Consider the following 22,278-nt stretch of genomic DNA (forward strand, 5'->3'; position numbering starts at 1 on the left):
GCTAAATATATGAATAAGATAAATTGCTACTGAACCTGGAGATCATTCTACAGCACTAGAGAACAGCGGATTTAACAGCGGAGACAAAGGAAACCTCAAAAATGCTACATGTGCAACCCTCAGTTTATCTTCTGATCCCATCCAAGCAGCAATGAAGACATACTGAGTCTGCCAACCCTGGAAGTAATGCAGTAACTCTTGATATAAAAACTTGTAAACTAACAAGAACACTGAGAAATGTGAATCTTTACTGCTTTGTTGTTCTTTAATGAACAACAAATATCTTAATAACAAGCTCTACAAATAATAAAGTCAGTGCTGTTTGTAATTTATGAGAGATCAACAAATCAGGTTTCTGGTGCTTTGATGGGCAGGCTGAGAGTTCTCCCATTCTCCCTGGACAAGTACAGTGACATTTAGAAACAAACTGGAGCATTTTTCTACCAAAGAAATGATGGGGAGTGGGGGGTTATTTGTGCTTGGGCTTTTGCATTTCAGACAGGAATACAGACCACTCTGCAAGGACTGAATTAATTAAGGGCTAATCGACTCTCTAGCACCTATAAAGAGATAATTCACCCATGCCATCTCCCACTAGAAACTGCAGTGATTATTGGCGTAGAAAAGATTGTTTATTTAGTGGTCAGCATAAGATAGTCATAAGTATTTGTTAGAGCAGAAAGACAGAGGGCAAATGAGGATATGAGTGTTTTTAATGGATGATTAAATCTGGGGAGCTTGATCTCCTTTCACGCTGTGGATGTTGTGTGCTGCAGTCACGCCTCTCACTGCCAGCCTGCTCTGGGATGATAATCACTCACTATGAAAACTCATTAGCTCCACAGCAATGAGTCCTCCACTGCTGAAGCTTGGTGCTGTTCTCAGTACCATGGCAATGATCTCTAACTGGATGTCCCAAACTCTCCCATCTCTGGTAGGACTAAATACCACCAGAATAACCACTTCAGATACTCTAGTAAGTAGCTGTGATATGTTGCAAGCCATCTTAATGCTGAATTAGTATTTAAGTGCCAACAAAAGCTTCAGTTTGTTGCCTCTTTGTAAATCTCTTTTTAAGCTACTAATCTTCCTATCATCTCTTAATGCATGTTTCTCTACGGGCATCATAAAAGTGCACACTGGTGAGCATGTTGCGGTCTTTCTATGCAAGGAAAGATTTTAAAACAGCATCCTTAAATATTTCAGATCAAATGCCTTCATCTTGAGCATGGAATTCTAAAAAGACTACAGCAATGTCATTTCATTTGTCTACACTTCTCTTCCTATGCTTACTGCCCCAGAAAAATGCATTGCATTATAAAGAAAATTTCTATTTGGCAGTAGGTTTCTTTTTGAAAACTGTATAATATTACATATTTACTATTCACTACAATATCCAAAGGGTCTGATTCTTTCCTATTTTTCTTTATTGGTGTACAGTTAAGCAAATAAATAGCTGAATAATAAGTAAAATTGGTACCAGGAGGTTGGATACCAGAATTTAGAAAGATTGATAATAGGAATAATACAAATTACAAATATCACTTTGTATCATTGATGCTCATATACAGCAGCCTCTGTTACTGAAAACTTACAGAAAAGCTATGACTAACTACTCATAAGAAGCCTAAATATTCAAGTAACACTTTAATTGGACAAGAGGGAACACTATACTGGTATTCATAAATTAAACTCCAACGTCATTTTTCTAAATGCTTAGTAAAACACTCTTGTCAGTGTATCTTTTTGTGCAACTGCAATCAGATGTTTACATAATAGTATGTTATGTAAAATATAAATGTAACTATTTGTATAGTAGTTCTTAATCCTCAGAACTTAGTTTTGTTTTTGTAACTAAAAATGATGCATTTACTAATCAGCATTTCATTAATTGAATATATGCATGCAGGAAAAACACTACTGCAGAAAATCACTGTATTTAGACTTTAAATATTACTACTTCAAAATTAATTCTGTTGTAAGAAAAAATTCTTTTGTCTTTTAGAGCAGCAAGATGAGAATACAAGAAAAAGCTTTATTTTATTTTCCTTATATGTGACTTGTTCTCACTGAGCTACAGTATATTTTGCTAGATCTTGACAGTATGATATTACAAGTAAAAGTTCACAATCGCATTTATATCCAACTTTAAAGTTGCAACTATGAGAGGTACACTACCTATTATAACTATATATATATATTTATACACAACCACAGGTTTATATGTGTTTACACTGACATGTCCAGATTTCAAGTAGTGTAAAATTGTCATGCTTCCCTTGGCTACAACAAGGCACTGCTGATATAAATGCCTCCTAAGTATTAATTCAGGAATGCTCTTTGCACTCCTTGAGTTGGAGTTATAAGAATATTTTTTTGTTTCAAGAAGGGTAGCAGGAGTGTCAGGAGAGCTGGGGAAAGCATCATAAAAACTTGATTATATGATCTTGGCGACATCTGCCAAGTAAAGAAAATATGAATTTCAATCATGGGGTTATTTTTGCATATAAAAGCCCTGTAAATCTGCTGCCTTTCTCTAAACTTTAGATGCTGGTTGAGAGACTTTGTGCTCCAAGTGCTAAATAATACTGGGGTCATCACTGATGTGTTTTTAACTGCCATCAAGAGTTACCCACTGGCAGCTTCTCCCCTGAACACTGCAGCACACACACTTCTCCAGAATTTCTCTTCTAGCACATACATAGCTCATAAATTGTGTATATTGTACAAGGTAAAAAAGAACAAAACCTCCTGGTTTCCTCACTTCAGCTGGAGGGATGAGGGGTCAGGTAAAGGGCATCCTCTTTTGAGCTCTGTTTTAGTCCCAGGACTAAACTGGAAAATACTGTTTCTATTTAAGCAAACGTATTAAGTACAGTATTGCCATTTGCCCTATCACTATAGTAACATCAGAGGTACCTATAACAGTTTAAGCAGAATATATGAGGGCAAGAGAAAAAAATAAATCATTTAGAGGTAAGTGAAGTAATCCTATAGTAGAGCAGCCTGCCAAGGCAGTGGTTAATACTGGGCTTTAGAGGGACTCCTCTGTTTTCCCAGATTTTCAAGAACTAGCATAGTTTATTGTTGTTGCTGTTCTCCACTTGTTATTTCTTTTCTTGTTTGTTTACTAAGGCCTGTCAGCAGTAAGCCTGCAATTGAAGAGTAGATGCAGTATCTCCTTTAAGGTTTTGATGCCTTCTGGCTCTTTCTCTGCATGGCACAGCAGTTTCTGCTTGAGGGATTAAATGTCAAACTAAAAAAATAACAGAAAAATAAGGGAAGTACACCTCCACACATGTGCTTGTTTTTCTCTGCAATCACTCATATTAACCCATCTTAATTAATGAAGGAACCCTAAAGCCCCAAGTACAGGGAACCACAGAATACTGCAAAGAACTGTAGCCTGAATTGCTTGGTACTGTGCAAGTGCTTATTTATGCATGGGCAGTCAATAACCATGCACTCCTGTCAGGCTGACAGTCTCTCACTAAGAGAAATATTTTCCCAAATAGCAGCTACCTTTTTTGATCAAGTGTTTGTTAGACACTATAAAAAAATATCTGCTAAGTTAATCAATGAAGTGGTTTTGGGTTTGGGGGGTTTTTTCCCTTAGATAAAGCCAAAAGGGACACTTATTATGTCACTGGCATATATAAGTACCTTTGATAACACAGCCTGGATTATAATGGCTTTACTACAGACTATGCAGGATCCTGCTTTCTCACACATTCTCCACTGTAGAGAATTTACTTGAATGCAGTAAAATCAGTTGCTCCCAATCTAAACATAGCAGGTATAAGGTTCAAATATCAGAATTTTTCATAAACTTATATTAAGTAATTTCTAAAGGAATCAGAAACTCTTAGGTCCTGAATATGTTCCAGAACTTCAACAAAAATTTTGTTTCCATGCTTTTGCATGACGACACTGTTTGGGCATAAGCTCTACAAAAAATCATGGAAATTACTGGAGTAAATAGAGCTTACACTTTACAAGGGTTTTACAGCCTTGAAAGTCTGCTTGTTCAATGTCACAATTTTAGTAGCTGCTCAAAAACAATTTAAATTGCCTCTGCAGGTGTAATTTTGTTTCGTTTTATTGTTCTCCATGTCTTAAAATAGATTCCCTTTGCCACAAAAATTAAGATGAAGAGAGCACCAGTATAATTTAGCACTGAACTCTGGATATAGCTTTCTAGCAAACCTTAGGGCAAGTTTCTCTTTTTACAGTCAGAGAGAGAGAGGTTGGAAGGGACCACAGTGGGTCATCTGGTCCAACCTCCCTGCTCAAATTTCTCCTAGAAGACATTGCACAGGATTACATCCAGAGGGTTGTAGAATATCTCCAGTGAGGGAGACCACAACCTCTCTGGGTCATCTGTTCTATTGCATGGTCACTGCACAGGAAAGTTCTTCATATTCAGGTTGTCTTCGTGTGCATCAGTTCCTGCCCGTTGCCTCGTTCTATTGCTTTGCACCATGGAGAAGAGTCTGGCTCCATCTTGACATCCTCCCTTCACATACTTAGAAACATTGATAGGGTCCTCTATCAGCCATCCCTTCTCAAGGCTGAAAAGGCTCAGCTCCCTCAGCTCATCAAGTCATCTACAGTGTGACACACTGTTTTTCCTTGCAAAACTTAGGAACAACACAATTTTGATTTTTCTGTTAACTCTGCAGTAGAAGGTCACTGCCAGCTTTAATGACTTCTTCAGAAGAGTCACTTCTGAAGAGTCACTTGTGAAGTCTGTGCTCTTTTCTTACCTCAGTCCACAGAGATATTGCACCTCTTCTGAGGTGAGGAACTCTGCAACTCGTTCTGCACTAAGCTGCCAGTAAAGCATCGACATCAAAGCTTGCCAGTTTGAATAATCACCTTCTCTGGTGATACTGAGTACAGTTTTATAATGTAAATAGTAATTGATTCCAACTGTGTCCAAAATTACTTCAATGGCATCCATTAGCATCTGTACTATGAAATTCAGCAGTCAATACTGTATTATTTGGAAAGAATAATGCACAACATTAAATTATAATTTAAAAAGAGTTAAAAAATTACTTCTTGTATCTATCGGTTTTAATTCCATCACTTGAATCTTTTCAATCCTCCAATTATATCACTTCCTCTCATTCTTATGCCATTTCTATACATCCCATTAAACAGATACCTACTCCCACACAAACTTTAAATGCAGTGCAGTGTTAGGCTGCTTTGCAAGCAAACGTGATTTTTTTTTACCTTTCTTTCTCGATCATGGTTGCTGTATAAAAGAACAGTTGGGGAATTTCCAGAATTCTCCCATCCCAGTAAAGGATGTGCAATGTCTTAACTGCCCTGTGCCATGCTTGCCGTGAGCCCCGTTCACCTGAACTAAGCGGGCACTTTTCAGTGCCACCCTGAGCAAGCCTCTCTTCCCTCTGGTGTGTGTGCAGCGATGGAGAACAGTTCCCACGTGGCACAGCTTTAAGGGCAAACCCATAACCCACATCTGAGCTGTGCAGAGCCAGTTCCCCACGCCTGAGTCACACGCTGCACTCGCTCGCTGGGCTTTTATGTTTGTACTTTTCTGTCTTTGTTGTTTCCATTAGTCTAAAGTAAAAGTCATTCAGGTTGAAAGGATATGTTTGTTCTCTGCTGATGAAAACTGTAATGTCCTTTTGCAAAGAATTGAATCAACTAGTTTGTGCTGAATCACAAGCAAAATACTGTTCTCATCCACCCTGGAAACAGTGTGTCCTGGACACTTCTAGACAGCTACTGCAAAGGTGGGAGATATGGCAAAACTGCAGAACTGCCAAACTAATTAGTGAAGAGCAATAATTGCTTACTGGGAGGAACCTCATTGCAAACATGTACTGCAAAAATAAACGAAAATATTCTGAGATAGTGTTTTTTCAAATAAAAAAATGTGCTCAGTTCCTTTTATTGTTATTATTTTATTGTTACAGACTCAGATTAGCCCCAAGGAAGGGTGGCAGGTTTATAGTTCAGCCCAGGATCCTGATGGCCGTTGCATTTGCACTGTTGTTGCACCTGAACAAAACCTATGTTCAAGAGATGCCAAAAGCAGGCAACTCAGACAACTGCTAGAGAAGGTAAGTCTTCCAAAAAAAATTCCTCCTCTTGATTATTAAACTTCCCACATAAATCTACCCCTTTCCCTCTAAATTTAATATATAACAAACTACTGAAGAGTTATTGAATAAAAATATTTCTTCAGAGTATATTCCCTACCAGCGTTCTCACCCCGATCATTTACTTGTCTGTTTTCCTTACGTCACACCTTTCCCAACCTAAGTTGCATCTCCTCTCTTGTTTACTCCTCCCAGATTGTTCCTTACACACCAGGGCAGATTTTTCTGTGTAAAAGCAGTTACAAATCCCACCTCAAACTAGCTCGCTGCTGTGGGATTTAAACTACAGCTTCAGCTTCAATCATATGAGACTGCTGAAGGTCATTTCTTGTCTCTTACCAACAAGTAATGAGATAGAGACATGACAGCATCTTGAAAGCAGACTATGCAGATGAGACAGTTCTAATTTTTTCATTTGCTTTTTCCTCAGATATTAGTATTTATTCATTCTCTGGTGGTGCAAATTTCCCCCAACAACCCAATTCTCAATTCCAGTATTATCATTTCCAGTATTATATCTGCTATTGCACATATAGTAAAATCAATGAAGTGTTTTGCATCCACAGAAAAAATTGTGCAACCATGAAAAGACAAATGAGTCTTCTGCATTCCCTGTACATAACCAAGGTGATAGTTATTGTATCACAGCAGTACAGAACCTGAGGCTTGAGAGTGTTTGAACAGCAGCAGAAAGCAACATAAAATGTAGATTTAAACATATATTTTTAGGATACAATTTTCAGTATTTTTCTAGCTATAGGAAAAATTATTCCAGTGCTAATATATTGCCAGATGCCCACAGATTTTTGCTCCCTGCCCTCCCATGAACTTCAGAAGGCACTTAGTTTCAAGTTGTGACAGAGCCCATAGCGTGAGTTGCATGGAGAGAACATTGATGAACCAGCACGAGAGGAGTTACCTCCTGTCATGCTGTCTGTTTACTTAAGAAAGGAAGACTTCAGTCTTTGCTCCAGCATATTTCCCAAATACTAAAATATTAACGTTAAAAAAAATTATTTTGAGGTGGGGGCTGAAAAGATGCATTAAGATCACAACATAGTTTTTGAGCTGCCACAGAAAAGAACCTAAATTATTAGTCTCTAAAAGCTGTTTTCTTATGATTGGAACTGTGGCAGACATGGATGTGTAATGGCATATTATTACTTCACTAAGTCCATGCAGTCTTTTAATTAGAGGCTCTGTGTGAATGCTTCTTCTATCAAATGGAAATGCTCAAAGCTCTTCCAGTACCCAAAGGACTTTGTTTGCCTGCTTTGAACAATTAAAATGCAAAGAAACAAGAAACATTGCTTTTTTCATTAAAAATCCTAAGAACTGCTAACAGTGACTGTGCAATAACTAATGTATACTATTTTTAAGAGTATTTTCTGAATCCACACATTCTCTAGATCATGTGTTAGTTTCAAACATGAATATCCATTCAAACATCACATATTCTTGCAAACAACAGGAATAGTGCTGGGTTATTAGGAAGGTAAATTTTTTTGTTTGTTTTTTTTGAGCCAGATCTTCAACATGGTGCCTTACATTTACAGCAGTCTAGTTTTTTCATGTTTTGGGAAAACAGTTATTGAAATACAGTAACTGCACTTGGAAAATGTATCATTTTTATGGCTGGCAAAAGCATTGCTTTCATAACAGAAACTTTTAGAAGTATGTATAATTTACTCTAGATAGTTACTGTTGTCTCACTGTGGTAAAAGTGCTCACAATATCTACAATTGCACTTGCTCTACAAAAGTTACCTGAACATTCTGTACTTTTCATCTGAAAAAATTGTGGGTTCCTACAGCTGAAACAATTGGATAAAATTTCTAATTTTACATTTACTTACAGAATTATGAGCAAACACCTATTTGATGATTGACACACCCCAGTTTATCTCTGGATAATCTTATGAATTCCTTATATTGAATTATTATATAATTGCCTAGCAATGAAAAGCATGCTCTTCGTACTAACCAAAATCTCCAAATTTCAGTCCTGTCCTCCCAAAGTGCGTGGGAGGAAACAAATGCTGTATAGCACTTTCTGAACAACAGGGACCTGGACAGGTGTCAAAGTAGACTCTATTGCCTGACAGCTTTTTTTGAGCCCATTGATGATGGTGCTTAAAGGGTCTCTCTCTCTTTACCTCACAGAACTAGTCCAAATAATTTATGGCTTCAAGGTCTCGCCCTGTTCCCCAATATTTGTACTGTCATGCAGTTATGGAATTTGGAACTGTACTGTGGTATGAATGACTCACAACTAAAGCACTGACATGAGCACGTTTTATTGCCTGACATTTAACTGGGGAAAAAAATAAAGCAACAAAAAGTGCATTTAGAGAGTGTTCTTCTTTAACAGGTTCAGAATATGTCCCAGTCTATTGAAGTTTTAAATCTACGGACTCAGAGGGATTTCCAGTATGTTTTAAAAATGGAAACACAAATGAAAGGGCTGAAGGCCAAGTTTCGGCAAATTGAAGATGATCGGAAGACATTAATGACAAAGCATTTTCAAGTAGGTTTGATTTTAACAATAACTTTGAAGCCTGCTGGAAGCAATGTACTAAGTAGCAATGCATGGACTGCTAAAGTCTCAGCTTGAAATGCTCATACAAGAGCATCATTAAAAGGAAAAGCATAATAAATCTTCCTTTATGATGACAATCTTTTGCTCTGATCAATTTAATTGTAATAGGGAGGAACTATTAATTATTAAGTCATTACAGAAATGTCACATTAAACAGATTCCTGGTTTTTTGTGTATCAATGTGCATGTCATACTGAGACATTTATATTCATTCAAGCTCCAGTGATAAATGGGGAGATCCAATGGAATTAATAGCAAACAACAAGAGTTCTGCGCTTTTAGTGTTGCTTGACATTTACTGCAGTTGAAGGGAAGAAAGCCTATAATAAATCAGGTTATTGTAATTTTTATCCAGTATAAATAAGATCTAATTTCATCTCTGAAGGTTTGCTGTTTTGAATTTGGGATGGGGAGGAGGGCAGTCATTCCCAGTCACATTTGTGTGATTAAAAAAAGACTTCCAGAGAATTTTACTGACAACAAAAACCACAAGCTAATCCTTTTGTGAGAAAGAAGGGTTGCAGAGATTACAGAACAGCATTGTGTATTCTGAGAAAGCTACCTGAAGTACTCTTAAAGGAAAAAACATTACAAGAGCATATTTAAGGTCTTTAAATAGCAAGTCTGATAAATTGACATTTCGAGACTGCAAGACAGCAAAATAGGTTCTAGGAAATACATTATGAAAATTATACTATGTTAAATACATATTTTTGAAGTGTTTATAAAAGTTCATATAAAATGAACTTAATTTTCTAATTGGTGCTAGAGTTATATACCTATATAATTACATAGCCAAGGGTTCTAATTTATTTTTCAGAGACGCTGAATATCCAGTGGGTCTTAACAATGTCAGGAATTAAGTACACTAATGATCTGACTACCAAACTTTATTGATTATGTCATTGTTCTTAGTTTAGAGTTTGAGCATATGCTTCCATTTATTTTCAAGTAGGAAGAAACATCTCCACATTTTTTGCCTTTCACCCCTCGTTGCCACAATAACAACACATTTGTATAATACCATTATATATTCTGTATTCTCATTACAGTTTTCCTTGGGAACAAAATATCAAAATTTGAATGTCTGATACACAATGTCAAAGGCAGCAGATTACTCCAGCACTCTAACCTTTTAAATATTCGATATTTGTATTGGCCAGTCATTTAACTTCAGTTTGACAGTTTGCCTGGAGTATAAAAGAGTTCCAGCCAATCAAGTTATAGAATAATTTAAAAGGTCAACATAATACAATATGCTGCTGGCTTTCTGAAATTTGATCTACTAAAATTCCAGTGCTTTATCAGTCCCAAGACAAAGAAATTCATTCTGGATGTAGCATAACCTCTCATATCAGCAGGCTCGAAGTGCCAGAATACATTTACCATCTATTGGTGTTGCAACACAAATTAGTCCTTGTACCACTCATCGTAGCAACAAGCTAGGAGTGTCAGGAGAAAACAATAATTTTTTAATTTATCATGACAATGCCAAAATCAACTTTATATCATTTACTGAAATGAGATCTTCTAAAGCTGTGTTTTCATATTTATCAGAACCAAAGAGTACAAATTTGTGTGTTTCTGCACACCTCAGTGACCACAGCAACCTCTGACACATTTGCTACTCAGTCTCTTTCTGGTGCCTGGCCTTCCATTTAGTTCTCTTCTGCTTTCCCCTTTAACCTGCTGAATACTCCAGCTATTGATTTTTTAACCCTTTCAATAACCCCTGTGTTCTAAACTGTTCCCAATCTCTATTACCACCAAATGCTAATATCTAACAAAGCTTTATTTCCATCTTTGCCTTGTTTTGTCCACCTTGGCATCTCCTCATGTCTCTCTGGCATTTGCTTATGGAAGTCCTGCTGTTCCCACATATTATAAAAAGATTTCCAAATTTCTTCATACAGATGATATATCAGGGACAAACCTGTCTACTTTTCAATAAAGGAAGACCTTTTGACTGCAGGTTCTTTGAGGTTTTCTGTGGAATAATAACATAAGAAAAAAACACCTCAAACAATTAGGTTAAATTTAATAAAGCCTGTATTATTAGCGCATTTAAGAGAATAATTAAGAAATGAAAAATGGGCAGCCAGTATTTAAGACAAATTCTCAAATTATGAGACACAGCAAAAAATCTGAGGAAGTGGCAATCTGAGACTCCAAAGTGGAGCCTTATTTTATTTAATCAATGTTTAATAAGATTGTCAATGCAACAACAACTGCATATGGCAAAAAAAATATTTATGGTAGTTCAGAAAAGAGAGAACTGAGGAAGTTTGAAGCCACCTAGTGATGTAGCAGGATGACTAATACAAATCACAGTTAAGAACCATGGATTTTTTACTTAAAAAGGAAGAGGCTGGAACAGAACTGAACAGTGCTCAACATGCATTGAGAAAAAGATTAATTTAGTATTTCTAAAGAATTAAATAGAAATTAACAGCTCATCCTATGTATGACAGCACTGTAAACCAGGTATGACCTCCTTGAACACTACTGTGCATTTAGGCCTAACCATCTTCTGTAAAAAGACACACTTAGTGGGGGTTTATATCCTATAGATGGAAAGTCAGACCTTCAACAGGTTTGGTTGAGATCCACTTAAAGGTAATCCTTTCCTTAAAGCAGAAAAACAGTTCTCTCATGCATTTTATCTGCTGCTTACTGTGATTAAGTCTGAGGTTTCTAACACTTTCAAAATAGACTAATTGTAGATCTGTAACTAAAATAAATAATCATTTTCAAGTCATTTCAGTAATCAAGCATAAATATTACATTAAAGGAAATTATGGGATTGAACTCCTTTAAACTGCTCTAATGGACATATGATTGCTTCTAACAGGAATTGAAAGAAAAGATGGATGAGCTCCTGCCACTGATCCCAGTTCTGGAACAATACAAAACTGATGCCAAATTAATCACCCAGTTCAAGGAGGAAATTAGGAATTTGTCTATTGTGCTCACTGGGATTCAGGAAGAAATTGGTGCTTATGACTATGACGAACTACACCAGCGCGTCCTCAGCTTAGAAACCAGGCTTCGAGACTGCATGAAAAAGCTCAGTAAGTTAACAAGTTCATGGCAAATTTGGTTCCTTGGCTGTGTATTTTTAGTTGTCTCTCTTAAGAAAGATTAAGTTTTGAGCTTATTTTTGTTTGATGAAAGACTACACATTATATTCTGCTCTGTGCTACCCTAATAAAAGTCAAGAGTAACTGAAGCTAAGGTCAGTTACTTTGTGCCAGTGTATCTTAGATAATGACCTGCCCTACTGTATACAGAAGGAATTAAGATGGAAAATTATAACAGACAGCAATTTCAAACTCTAAGAGTTTTGCAAAGCAGTTGGAGAGCTACAAATATTCTATCAAAAAAGCTCAGACAGGCATTGCTACTAGAGTCACCCTTGGGATGTCAGTGTAAAAAAAATTTAGTGGGAAGTAGACTAGAATCAGTTTTGAGATGTCCACATCATAACTCTGTCATTTTGTTATGAAACTTGAGAGGCCACTCTGGCTGTACTGTGTTTTAGACCTGTAATATTAGCACTAAGAGAGATGTGCCATTCTCCAATTTGCATATCAATGTAATTAAGCATTACGCCTAATTTAAGGGAACAAAGGATGATTTCTGTAGGAAGCACAGCAACAAACCCAGTGAGCACTGCACTAGGTTTGCATCAGGCAGCCTCCATCTCAGCTGCTCACATGCTGGCTTTAGTTAGAAAAAGTCAAATATTGAGCATCTCTGAAAACCAGTGCTAGCTCAATATCAGCCACCAAAACTAAGAGCCTAAGTATCATTTTCAAGTGTCACCCTTATCTTCCATTACCCCTGGAGGGATCAGTAGAACCTACCTGCCTTACAAACACAATGCAGTCTCCCCTTTCCCCAGTCTATCCATCCATTCTGAGACTCCTGAATGGATTACTATTGCAACAATCGAACCCCGCTATGAAAAACAAACACTTTGTATGTTAACACTGAACATCAATAAACTAGAAATTCCAAGGTTCAGTCCTGTGATCGGTGTCTCAGTTATCAAGTGTGGGATGTTTACTTTTAAGTACTACACATTACCTTAAATATCTTGTTGACAGATAAGCAGAGCCTCCTTATTTTTGTGATGCAACGGAATGAGAAAAACTAGGTTAAGTTAGCCTCTTAAATTATTTATTTTCAGTTTCTTTATTTTACACTGGAAATAGCACAGTGATGATGCACTAAAATACATGAAAGACCTCTTCAAACACAAATTTCTTATGATCCTATTTTCCCCTCAGTACACACACATAATAGCACATTACTGCATTGACAGGAGACAGTCAGGAGAAAATATGTGTTGCAATACCACAGCAAGCAAAGCAATTCCTATGAATAGACAGTATTTTCTGATAGTGAGGGTTAGAGTAAGTTATTAAACTCCAAAAATCGTCAGTTTATCTTTAATGAATATCTTATTTTTCTTTGCTTTTACGCCATCTTGTAATATTGATTAGTGAAGTGACTACAGTGTGAGATATATACCAGAATTACTAGGTATGTTCTCATCCTATCTATCCTGAATTCCTGCAATATATTGTATTTCTCTTGATGTACCTAATGGAAAAAACTCCTATTAAAATTACGTATATTAACAGTAGAGAGAAAATTTTTGTATAAAATAAATTATTAAGCGTATCCATTATCAAAAAGGAGTGGACTTTTTCAAGCTCTAACACAGATTCATTCATCCTTATTGGCATTACTCCCTAGTCTTAGATGTTTAAATGACTTTGATGCTCACAAGTTAAGTGGCTGGTTTTTTCGCCTATCCCTGTGCACTTTTTAAAGTAAAAACAGCTTCAGTTAGGCCTGCTGTAACTCCTGAAAGTTCAGATCAGGAAACATAAGGGGAAAACAGCTTTCGAGCCTACACCTTCTTCCCAGCCACATTCACCACACTGGAGATGGTCCAGCTGTGAGTGTCCCAGCCAATCTGACGGCCAGAAGCCTATGGCAGCAGCAGGCTGCCACAGGATCTGGTTGGAATTTTCACAGATTTTGTTGCATTTCACAATATAATTATCTAATCAGCATGTGCAATAGCTATTTTCCATTCTTCTCCCTAGCAGGTGTTTTTCAGCCATATAATGCATTATTTATGTTGTCCTGGCCACTTATAAGGGATCTTCCATCTGCACTGGCAACACTGTCAACATCATTGACATATAGTAAGCAGTTGTCTTACTTTCAGTGAGGTTTAGTGATTACCACAACAGTTGTGATGACTGGAATTTGCTTCTTTGTGAAATAAGAGAAAATCCAGGAAGAAGCTGATGAGAAATTTGTTCACAAAGCTTTAAAAGGGTGCATGCAACTAAACACGTAGGAATAAAGTGCATGTGATTGCACACATCCCAAATTCACATAGACTTATGTGCATATGGGTCCTTTGCTGGCAGTCCTGTAAGACATGTACATTTAGAAGGGAGTGCAGGTTGCACAGTGTGCTTGGAACCCTCCTATTCTTGTCATAATGTGTTTATGAAATGAGGGGAAAAAAAAAGGTAAGGCTATCGTTTTTCTTAGTGTACCTGAACTTCTTAACATTTGCTAGTATGAAGATACATTTGACCTACCTTCTTACTAGCATCTGGTCCTTCTCCTGTCAGGGAATTAAATTGCTATATTGCTATAAACCAAAACAGAAGAAAAGGGTTGGCAAGGAGGCTTTAGCCACGTTGGGGGGGAAAAAAAATACATAGGCTAGTTTTAACTCTCCACCACCTCATAGCTATGGAAAATTCATAGTCCAGAAGTGATTCCCATTTCACGTTACATTTGTCTATGTTCCAGTTCTCTACATACAAAATGAGCTAAAGAAATGCCACAACTGAAAACTAATTGGAATTTTCATTCATTTCAGACTCCAAGACTTGCCATGCCAGAAAAATGTTAAATAAATTATCTTCCCTTCAGTATATTAGTATTACCATTCCCTAGCAAAAAAAACCTCAGCATGCAGGATCAATTTTAGTATAGCCACACAAACAATTAACAGGTTCATTCTGCAGCTGAGAATACAGACTGGGTTTAGATCAACATGTTTTACACTTAAGTAGAGAAGAAGAAGCTGTTACTAACTTCAGTGGAGGAGTAAGGGAAATTTCTTAGATTGAACACAAAGTTGGAAGTGCTTAAAACCACAGAGGAAACTCGCCTTGTTTTGTCAGTGAACTGTTAGACATTATATTGAGCTTTACTCTTGAGAGAGTTGTCATTAATTTAATTCCTGTATCAAATGCAAGATCAGGCTTGGGCAAGCTGGAAGAGAATTATCCTTATAAAGTCACTATAACCAATTATTTCAATGTTAAACAGATTCATAAACTGCATACTGTAGTAATGTATCATCAAAATGCTGTGATACTCACCTGGAATAAATTACTTCACTATGTTAGTAAGTCAATAACACTTCAGCACAGACAGCACACTTGCTACTTTATAATGAACAAAACATAAATTGTTCCAATTCTGCCGATTTTTATAGGTCTGCTGTAACAAATGGGTGGACACATTTGAAGGCAGGGCTCCAAAAGACAGAACTGAAGAAAACAACACCACCTTTCTCTTGAAGAATGAGAAATTAGATTTACGGTTTTCATAATTGCGTTCACTCGATTCTCTTAACTTCTGATCCAATACTGGAAGCAACACTGCATTAGGGGACTGTCTGACAGTTTGACAGAGTAAAACATGAACTGAAGGGCAGAGGAATTTCATTGAGAAGAGGAGGAAAATTTGGCTTCAGTCACTTTTTTGGGAGAAATGTGTCACGTTTCTCTGCATCATCTGTCAGCAATAGGTTCACTGTATTCACAAGACCAGTATTTAAGCAAGTATGTTGATTTGTGGAATACTTGGGACAATTTACTTCTACAGAATTTACCTTTGCAGCCTTAAACAGTTTAAAACAGCGTGAGCTGATTTATCAAGGTTGACCATTCAACCAAGACTTGCTTTGGGGCCTTGTCCTGTTCTTTCAAGCAGTACTTTCTGAACTGAAAGGACTTACTGCTTGGTTTGAGTTCTCACTACTCAAAAAAGGTGACATGCATGTACTTGGCCCTGAACATTTTGCAAATTAACAGAAGAGTGAGATTTTGAAACAATCTGCAGCTGGAGTAAGGGTGAGGGTAAACAACTGTAAATAATATTTTCCTGTTTTTAAAAATCATGTTAATAATTTTATTAAAGGCTGTCTGCAACTTAAATTACTAGAATTTTGGCAGAGACTTTATATATTAAGCTCCTGTGCTGAAGGATCTTTCAACTGTAAGGAGACTGGGGTGACAAGACAGAGGTGAGCACTGACAGCTCTGCTGCTTCCTTTTTACTGTACATGCTGTGAACAAGTAGGTCAGCAGACCTCAACTACTGCTGAGGTTTACAGAAGAAACCTGCTAATGGGATATGAATTTTCACTACAATAGGAATCACTTACCATATACGGAAAATATACTTGTAGTGTTACTCCTTAGTCTTAAGTACCAGTTCCATCAAATTATAACACAAATAGGCAGATCCATGGGTTTCTGTTAACTGAACAAGGAAAAGGAAGGATAGGTCATACTGTAGAGGGCAGGAGGAAAAAAAATCCTCATGCCTCTTACAATATGCTCTGTTTTGTTGTGCTGAAAACTGTCACTTTTTCAGTCAGCAGCCACCCCTCAGCTATAAGCAGCTGTCCTAACAGTCTTCCTTTCTTGATCACTACATGTTATCTGAGAATAAAAAATTGATCACATAAATACACCCTGATTCAAACTGATGATCATTTAGTGGCTGAAGTACAATGTCTTTTTTTTTTCCACACTGAACAGCATCTCAATACATTTTGAAAGACTATTCTCTGAAAGTATCTGACTACTGTCACAGGGGAAGACAGCTTGGTTCATTTCAACTGGCAATCAGTGAACTGTACATCCAGGATAAATAGGAGTAATGCAGCAGAGGAACCACAGTACTAGACACTTAAACATACAAATTTCTGAACACCCTTCTCTGGCTAGACTCAAAGACTTCACTCACATATGGATCACCACGTGCACAAACACCCATGGAGCTGTCTGCACAGCCCCCCCCCCCAGCAGCTAGCACGTTCTACAAACACATCACCTGCTTTTACACCTTTGCTGGAGATGTGGGACCTCGAGCTCAGTGTGTGCTGCTCCCCACAATCCACAAACACACCCACGCTGGGGAGCAAACCTGTGAGCTCTCACACACCTGCCCTCACTGAGGGACCCGACCCACTGCCCCCCATGCTCTGCCTGCCCTCACTGAGCACTTGCTCTGCCTGGCCCTGGCACTGCTCACCCAGCCACAGTTTGCAAATTCAAGGCACACTGTCACGCTGCCCTGCCTACCCCAACACGGCATTACCCAGCCCAGACACAAACCTAGGCTCTGAGAGCACCCTCACATCTCTGCCATGGGCCCCTTCCACAAGTTGTCTCCATTCAGAAGCAAAATTTCACAACTCATATATGATTCCACATTTAACTTTCTGGATTTCTTTTTTTGATAGAAGAAACGTTGTTTCAGATTCCAAATTCTTTGACTATGTTTTCCTACTAATTTAAGTACTGTGTTTTAAAGGCAGGAATTAGTATCCCTTATAACTCATACATTCACTTTATTTTAATTATTTTAAAAACTAAAAATTCAGCAGTAATTATTTTTTTCCAATTTCTTTCTACTTATTACTAGTTTTCTGATAATTTTATTCCAAATTAAATATTCCAAATTCCAAAGTTAACCTTTCTGAAGGTTTGAGTTTATCTCATGCCCTTTTCTGAGACTATTTACTAACATACCATCTAAAAACAAAAGCCTTCACCTTCGTGGGATATAATCCTCTACCCTTCAAGCTAATAGCAGTTCATAGCTGTAGAATAAGAGCACTCAGTGCACAATAATAGCAGCCTATCTACAGAGAAATCCAGAATAAAAAAAAAATCTGTACAGTGATAATCAACTGTAAAAAAACTGTAAGATTCTTTAAAATAGGTAATTCCAAAAATATCTTCAAAATATTACAATGTCCATAGATTGAGATCTGTAAATAATAGTAGCTTTTAATTGACCTGGAAAATAGACACAGCCTACCCCGCTCATTGAGGTCTCAGCATGTATTCAGTTATGTTCATTGCCAATACACCCCACTTCCCTGGCTCTGAACAAAAACTCCACGAGCAGCCTCTGAGTTGCCACCATAGCATTAACCCCATTCTGAGTGAGGGAAACAGACTGGCACATTACACTCCTTGCCAGTTACAGAGAGTAGAAAATTTAGGTTTAATGTGACCCTCTTTTGAACTGAATAAATTCATTCGCAACACCAGATAGTTTGTTTTCCACATTTCCTAGGTAGGTAGGGTTATACAGTACAGCACAACCATGTAGCACAGAGAAGTACTTACATTTAGATTAAAAAAATTAGTGAAAGATTTCACTTATTTTCACATTCTTATGGAACATCTTTTTTGTAAAACCATACTATTTCACCTAATCACCTGCACACCACTATGTGATATTAATCCTTGGTAAATACAATGAATTCCACCAGGAGCTTGTTGCTAATAGGAATGTTATTAATGTCCCCTAAAATATAGATTTTTGGATTGTTAGGAAGGTCAGCATCCAAGATCATATCGACTTTCATTATTTCCTCACAGACAGTCTAATATGAGGCAGTCTAATGAAATAGAAGCCAAGTGATGCAGCCAAGCTTGCTGAGTAATTCTCATACTTTCTTCACACAGCCCCCAGTCCTGGAACAGCTACATGTGTGCAACCACAGGGCAATCAGGCACAAGCTTTGTGTAGAGCTTGCTTTGTGTACAAGCTCATTTTTTCCTGTGTGCCCTTAACCACCCTGTTACCCTGGTCAATGGAAAACTGAAACATCCATCAGTCCTAGCTGTGCACTGAACTTCCTGAAGGCAAAAGTGACAGAGGATTATGCCTTCATTTCATTTATCATTAAGTGTTCTTCACTTCAGCTCAGAAGATATGGAAAAGTTCCTTCAGTGAAGATGACAATTCATCTTCAACATAAGTCTGAATCCCCTGGAGCCACAATTTAGTTTAGAGCAATTGGTCCTGTGCTCTGACAGATGTCAAGGAGAGTTGTGCAATTATTTGCATTAATGCATTTGTTTTTTTAATTTCAGCATGCGGCAAATTGATGAAAATTACAGGCCCCATTACAGTGAAGATATCCGGAACCCGATTTGGAGCCTGGATGACGGATCCATTGGCATCGGAGAAAAATAACCGAGTATGTAAAGGCACTGACTATCTTTGTGCCCCCTTTTTTTTTACTTGCTTTATTTTAATCCTTAAAAATGTATTTTCCCCCTAGCAAGTTACACTCCTAAGCATGTTTCTTCTATTTCAGTCATTTTTACACTTAACATCGTCAGAGAAAAAGCAAGAGTGTTTGTGCAAAAATATCCAAAGACAAAAGTTAGCTAAGCACCTTTATGCCTTCAGCTTTTTCAGGGATGACAAACATCTCTCTGAATTGACTACACTTCCTTTTTATTTCTTAACATGTTTAATGGAGCTTGGGTCTTTAAGAACTCAAGTACTATAAAACAAACATCCACACTTTTACTCAAGAGCATGACTTGTAATTCAGCACAGTTAAAATTTACAGGATTAGGCCCCATATAATCTGTATTCAGGCCATTTTCTGCATCATATCCAAGTTACGTTATTGTTTGGATCTAAAATAGGACACAGTTTTAAGGAGGTGCTCTGTCCAAAGGGGTTTGGAAGTCAAAACACAGTTTCATTTGTATGAAACCCACAACGTTAGCTTTTTGACTACAGAAAAAAAAAAAAACACCAAAGGCTACATACAAATAGCAATAACTAAAGATTTGTGTGCAGCTCTCCCCTGCCTGCTGTGTCTGTGCAGGTTTACTACTGACCCCAGAAATCTCAATTAACTTTAGGAGAGCAGCAAACTCTACTCAGCCCCATCTTATCCTGAAAAAGTTTCTTCTGATACCTCAGAGTGCCAGTGGCTGCTCCAGAACCATGCCCATGAGCCCTTGTCTCCATCAGCACCTGCTCCCTGTTCAGTCCCCTCCCAGCACACCCTGCCACCCCCTCCCCTGACAGCCACCACCTTCAAGTAACACACAAATTACTTGTGCACACAAACCATGTAAAACCCTCCTTGCACCAAGTAATGGGCAGCCAGAAGCTGAACTGGTGTTTATACAAATATTTTGTTCATGTCAGTTTTGAAATTGGCATAAAAAACCCTCCAGAAATCATTCTTCTTTTTTTTTTGCCGGGATTTTATTTGTCCTCTGACAAACTAAAAGGAGAAAAGGCAAAATGCATGGAGGAAAAAATGGGGGAATGGAAGTTGCACATAGCACATTAAAAAGAATTATTGATTCTGTTTTAAGGAGAAAAAATGGTTTCTAAACTTTACTGGTTTCATTGCTATTGTTTTTGTTTTCTTTACTAAGAATAGACTATTTTTCATTGATTAGAGATTCAGCTGAAAAAAATTCAACCACGTTTATTCCTAAGTATAAATTCAAGTTTAGCTCGCATACCATTTTCCGTCTCTCTCTTAGATTATTAGTCTCTGGGAATATCTTTAAGCAAGCTCCATATAGCGGAGATCCAAACACTGAATAATCCAAAATTAAATTTCTCTGAAAATGCAGACACTGTAGTTAGTAACAGTTATATTTAAAGTTCACCTGTATAGGTAAGTTTTGATTCAGAAATTCAAGAGTTCCTCGTGCTTTTGTAACAGCAATATCGGCAATATTGTACTTTGATAGCCTGCTGCATATCTAAAACCCGTTTTCCCTCTTTTCCTGCAATTTATCCATCATGCCATATCACGCTCATGTACCACAGACTGTGTTCCAGATGTTTACTCCCAATCTTTGTTTTCTTTCCAGGTCTGGTACATGGATAGTTACACTAACAACAAAATTGTCCGTGAATATAAATCAATTGCAGACTTTGTCAGTGGAGCTGAATCAAGGACATACAACCTTCCATTCAAATGGGCAGGCACCAACCATGTTGTCTACAATGGCTCCCTCTATTTCAACAAGTACCAGAGCAACATCATCATCAAATACAGCTTTGACACAGGGCGGGTGCTCGCGCAGCGCAGCCTGGAGTACGCTGGCTTTCACAATGTCTACCCTTACACCTGGGGGGGCTTCTCTGATATTGATCTGATGGCAGATGAAATTGGGCTGTGGGCTGTGTATGCCACCAACCAGAATGCAGGCAACATTGTCATCAGCCAGCTAAACCAGGATACTCTGGAGGTGCTGAAAAGCTGGAGCACAGGCTACCCAAAGAGAAGCGCTGGAGAATCCTTCATGATCTGTGGCACCTTGTATGTTACTAACTCTCACTTAACAGGAGCCAAGGTCTACTATTCTTATTCCACAAAAACTTCCACTTACGAGTATACAGACATTCCTTTCCATAATCAGTATTTCCATATATCCATGCTTGACTACAATGCAAGAGATAGAGCTCTCTATGCCTGGAATAATGGACATCAAGTCCTGTTTAACGTCACCCTCTTCCACGTCATTAAAACTGAAGATGACACATAATTTTCTTTCCCTTACCTCCCTCCGTCAAAGCAGTCTCATTTGTGATTAACTCTAAAAGCATCCATCTCTTTCAGTTCCTTTTAATTTACATTTCTTTCTTCATTAAGGAAAAGCAACATTTTCTACTATGTAATGTATTTCAAATGTGGCTGAGCCTGTCTAAAATGACCTGTCGGAAATAAAAGCATCTTAACTCATGATTCTACAAGGTCTGTCAAGACCTTGTCTTGAAAAGCACTAAAGAGAATTTAAGTGGCTAAAGACAGTTTTTAAAAGATTATGATCTGCCTTATTTTAGAGTCAGAGACTAATGTTGGCTTAAATGCATGAATGTCTTTTTTTACCTCATTTTTTTGTTTTAATCTATTGCTTAACTTCAGGAAGCATTTTGGTAGTGTCAGACACATATTGCACATTGTATTTTTTTATTTATTCAGAAAGATTTAGGAACTTAATTTACTTAGACATGGAGTATGATTCATTTTGCCATCACCCAATTTCAGATGTGGTGCTGTACAGTATGTTTTTAAATCTCTTGCGAACATTTTATCGACAGTATGTATTTCTACCATTGTAACCACCATTGTGCAATTGTATCTCTTCACTTATGTGAAAGTAAACTAAGTACTATTTTTTATAAAATATATTGAAATAATGCAGTTCTGGTTATGGGTCAATTGAAAGTGGTAAAAATCTGCTAAAAGGTTGTTATTTCTGAGAAAGACCAGTAGCTTCTCAGATGCATGATTCCCGTTCTCAGTTTTGCTTGGTAGATCTCTTCTTCACCACTGGCACTTACTGAAGCCTCATACCTGTCTCAGCTTTACAACTGTTTGCCCTGCCCAATTTTTAGCTCATACTGCTGGCTTCTC

General features: G+C 37.5%; 1 protein-coding gene across 2 annotated transcripts; it reads left to right on the plus strand.

Moving 5' to 3' along the window:
• The first annotated feature begins 847 nt into the window (after positions 1–847).
• Positions 848–22,065, plus strand: OLFM3 (olfactomedin 3). Of its 2 annotated transcripts, XM_008922256.2 has the most exons (6): positions 848–976; positions 5,952–6,098; positions 8,508–8,663; positions 11,587–11,806; positions 18,965–19,071; positions 20,729–22,065. In XM_008922256.2, the coding sequence occupies exons 1-6, from the start codon at positions 848–850 to the stop codon at positions 21,404–21,406; spliced, it is 1,437 nt and encodes a 478-aa protein (XP_008920504.2). In that variant the 3' UTR covers positions 21,407–22,065. The 2 variants fall into 2 exon arrangements, with proteins under 2 accessions (XP_008920504.2, XP_017937254.1); XM_018081765.1 differs by lacking the exon at positions 8,508–8,663 and having other exon boundaries at positions 908–976; positions 20,729–22,050.
• The last annotated feature ends 213 nt before the right edge of the window (positions 22,066–22,278 follow it).

The sequence above is a fragment of the Manacus vitellinus genome, unplaced genomic scaffold (assembly GCF_001715985.3).
Source record: "Manacus vitellinus isolate BGI_N305 unplaced genomic scaffold, ASM171598v3 scaffold_56_pilon, whole genome shotgun sequence".
Classification (NCBI taxonomy): domain Eukaryota; kingdom Metazoa; phylum Chordata; class Aves; order Passeriformes; family Pipridae; genus Manacus; species Manacus vitellinus.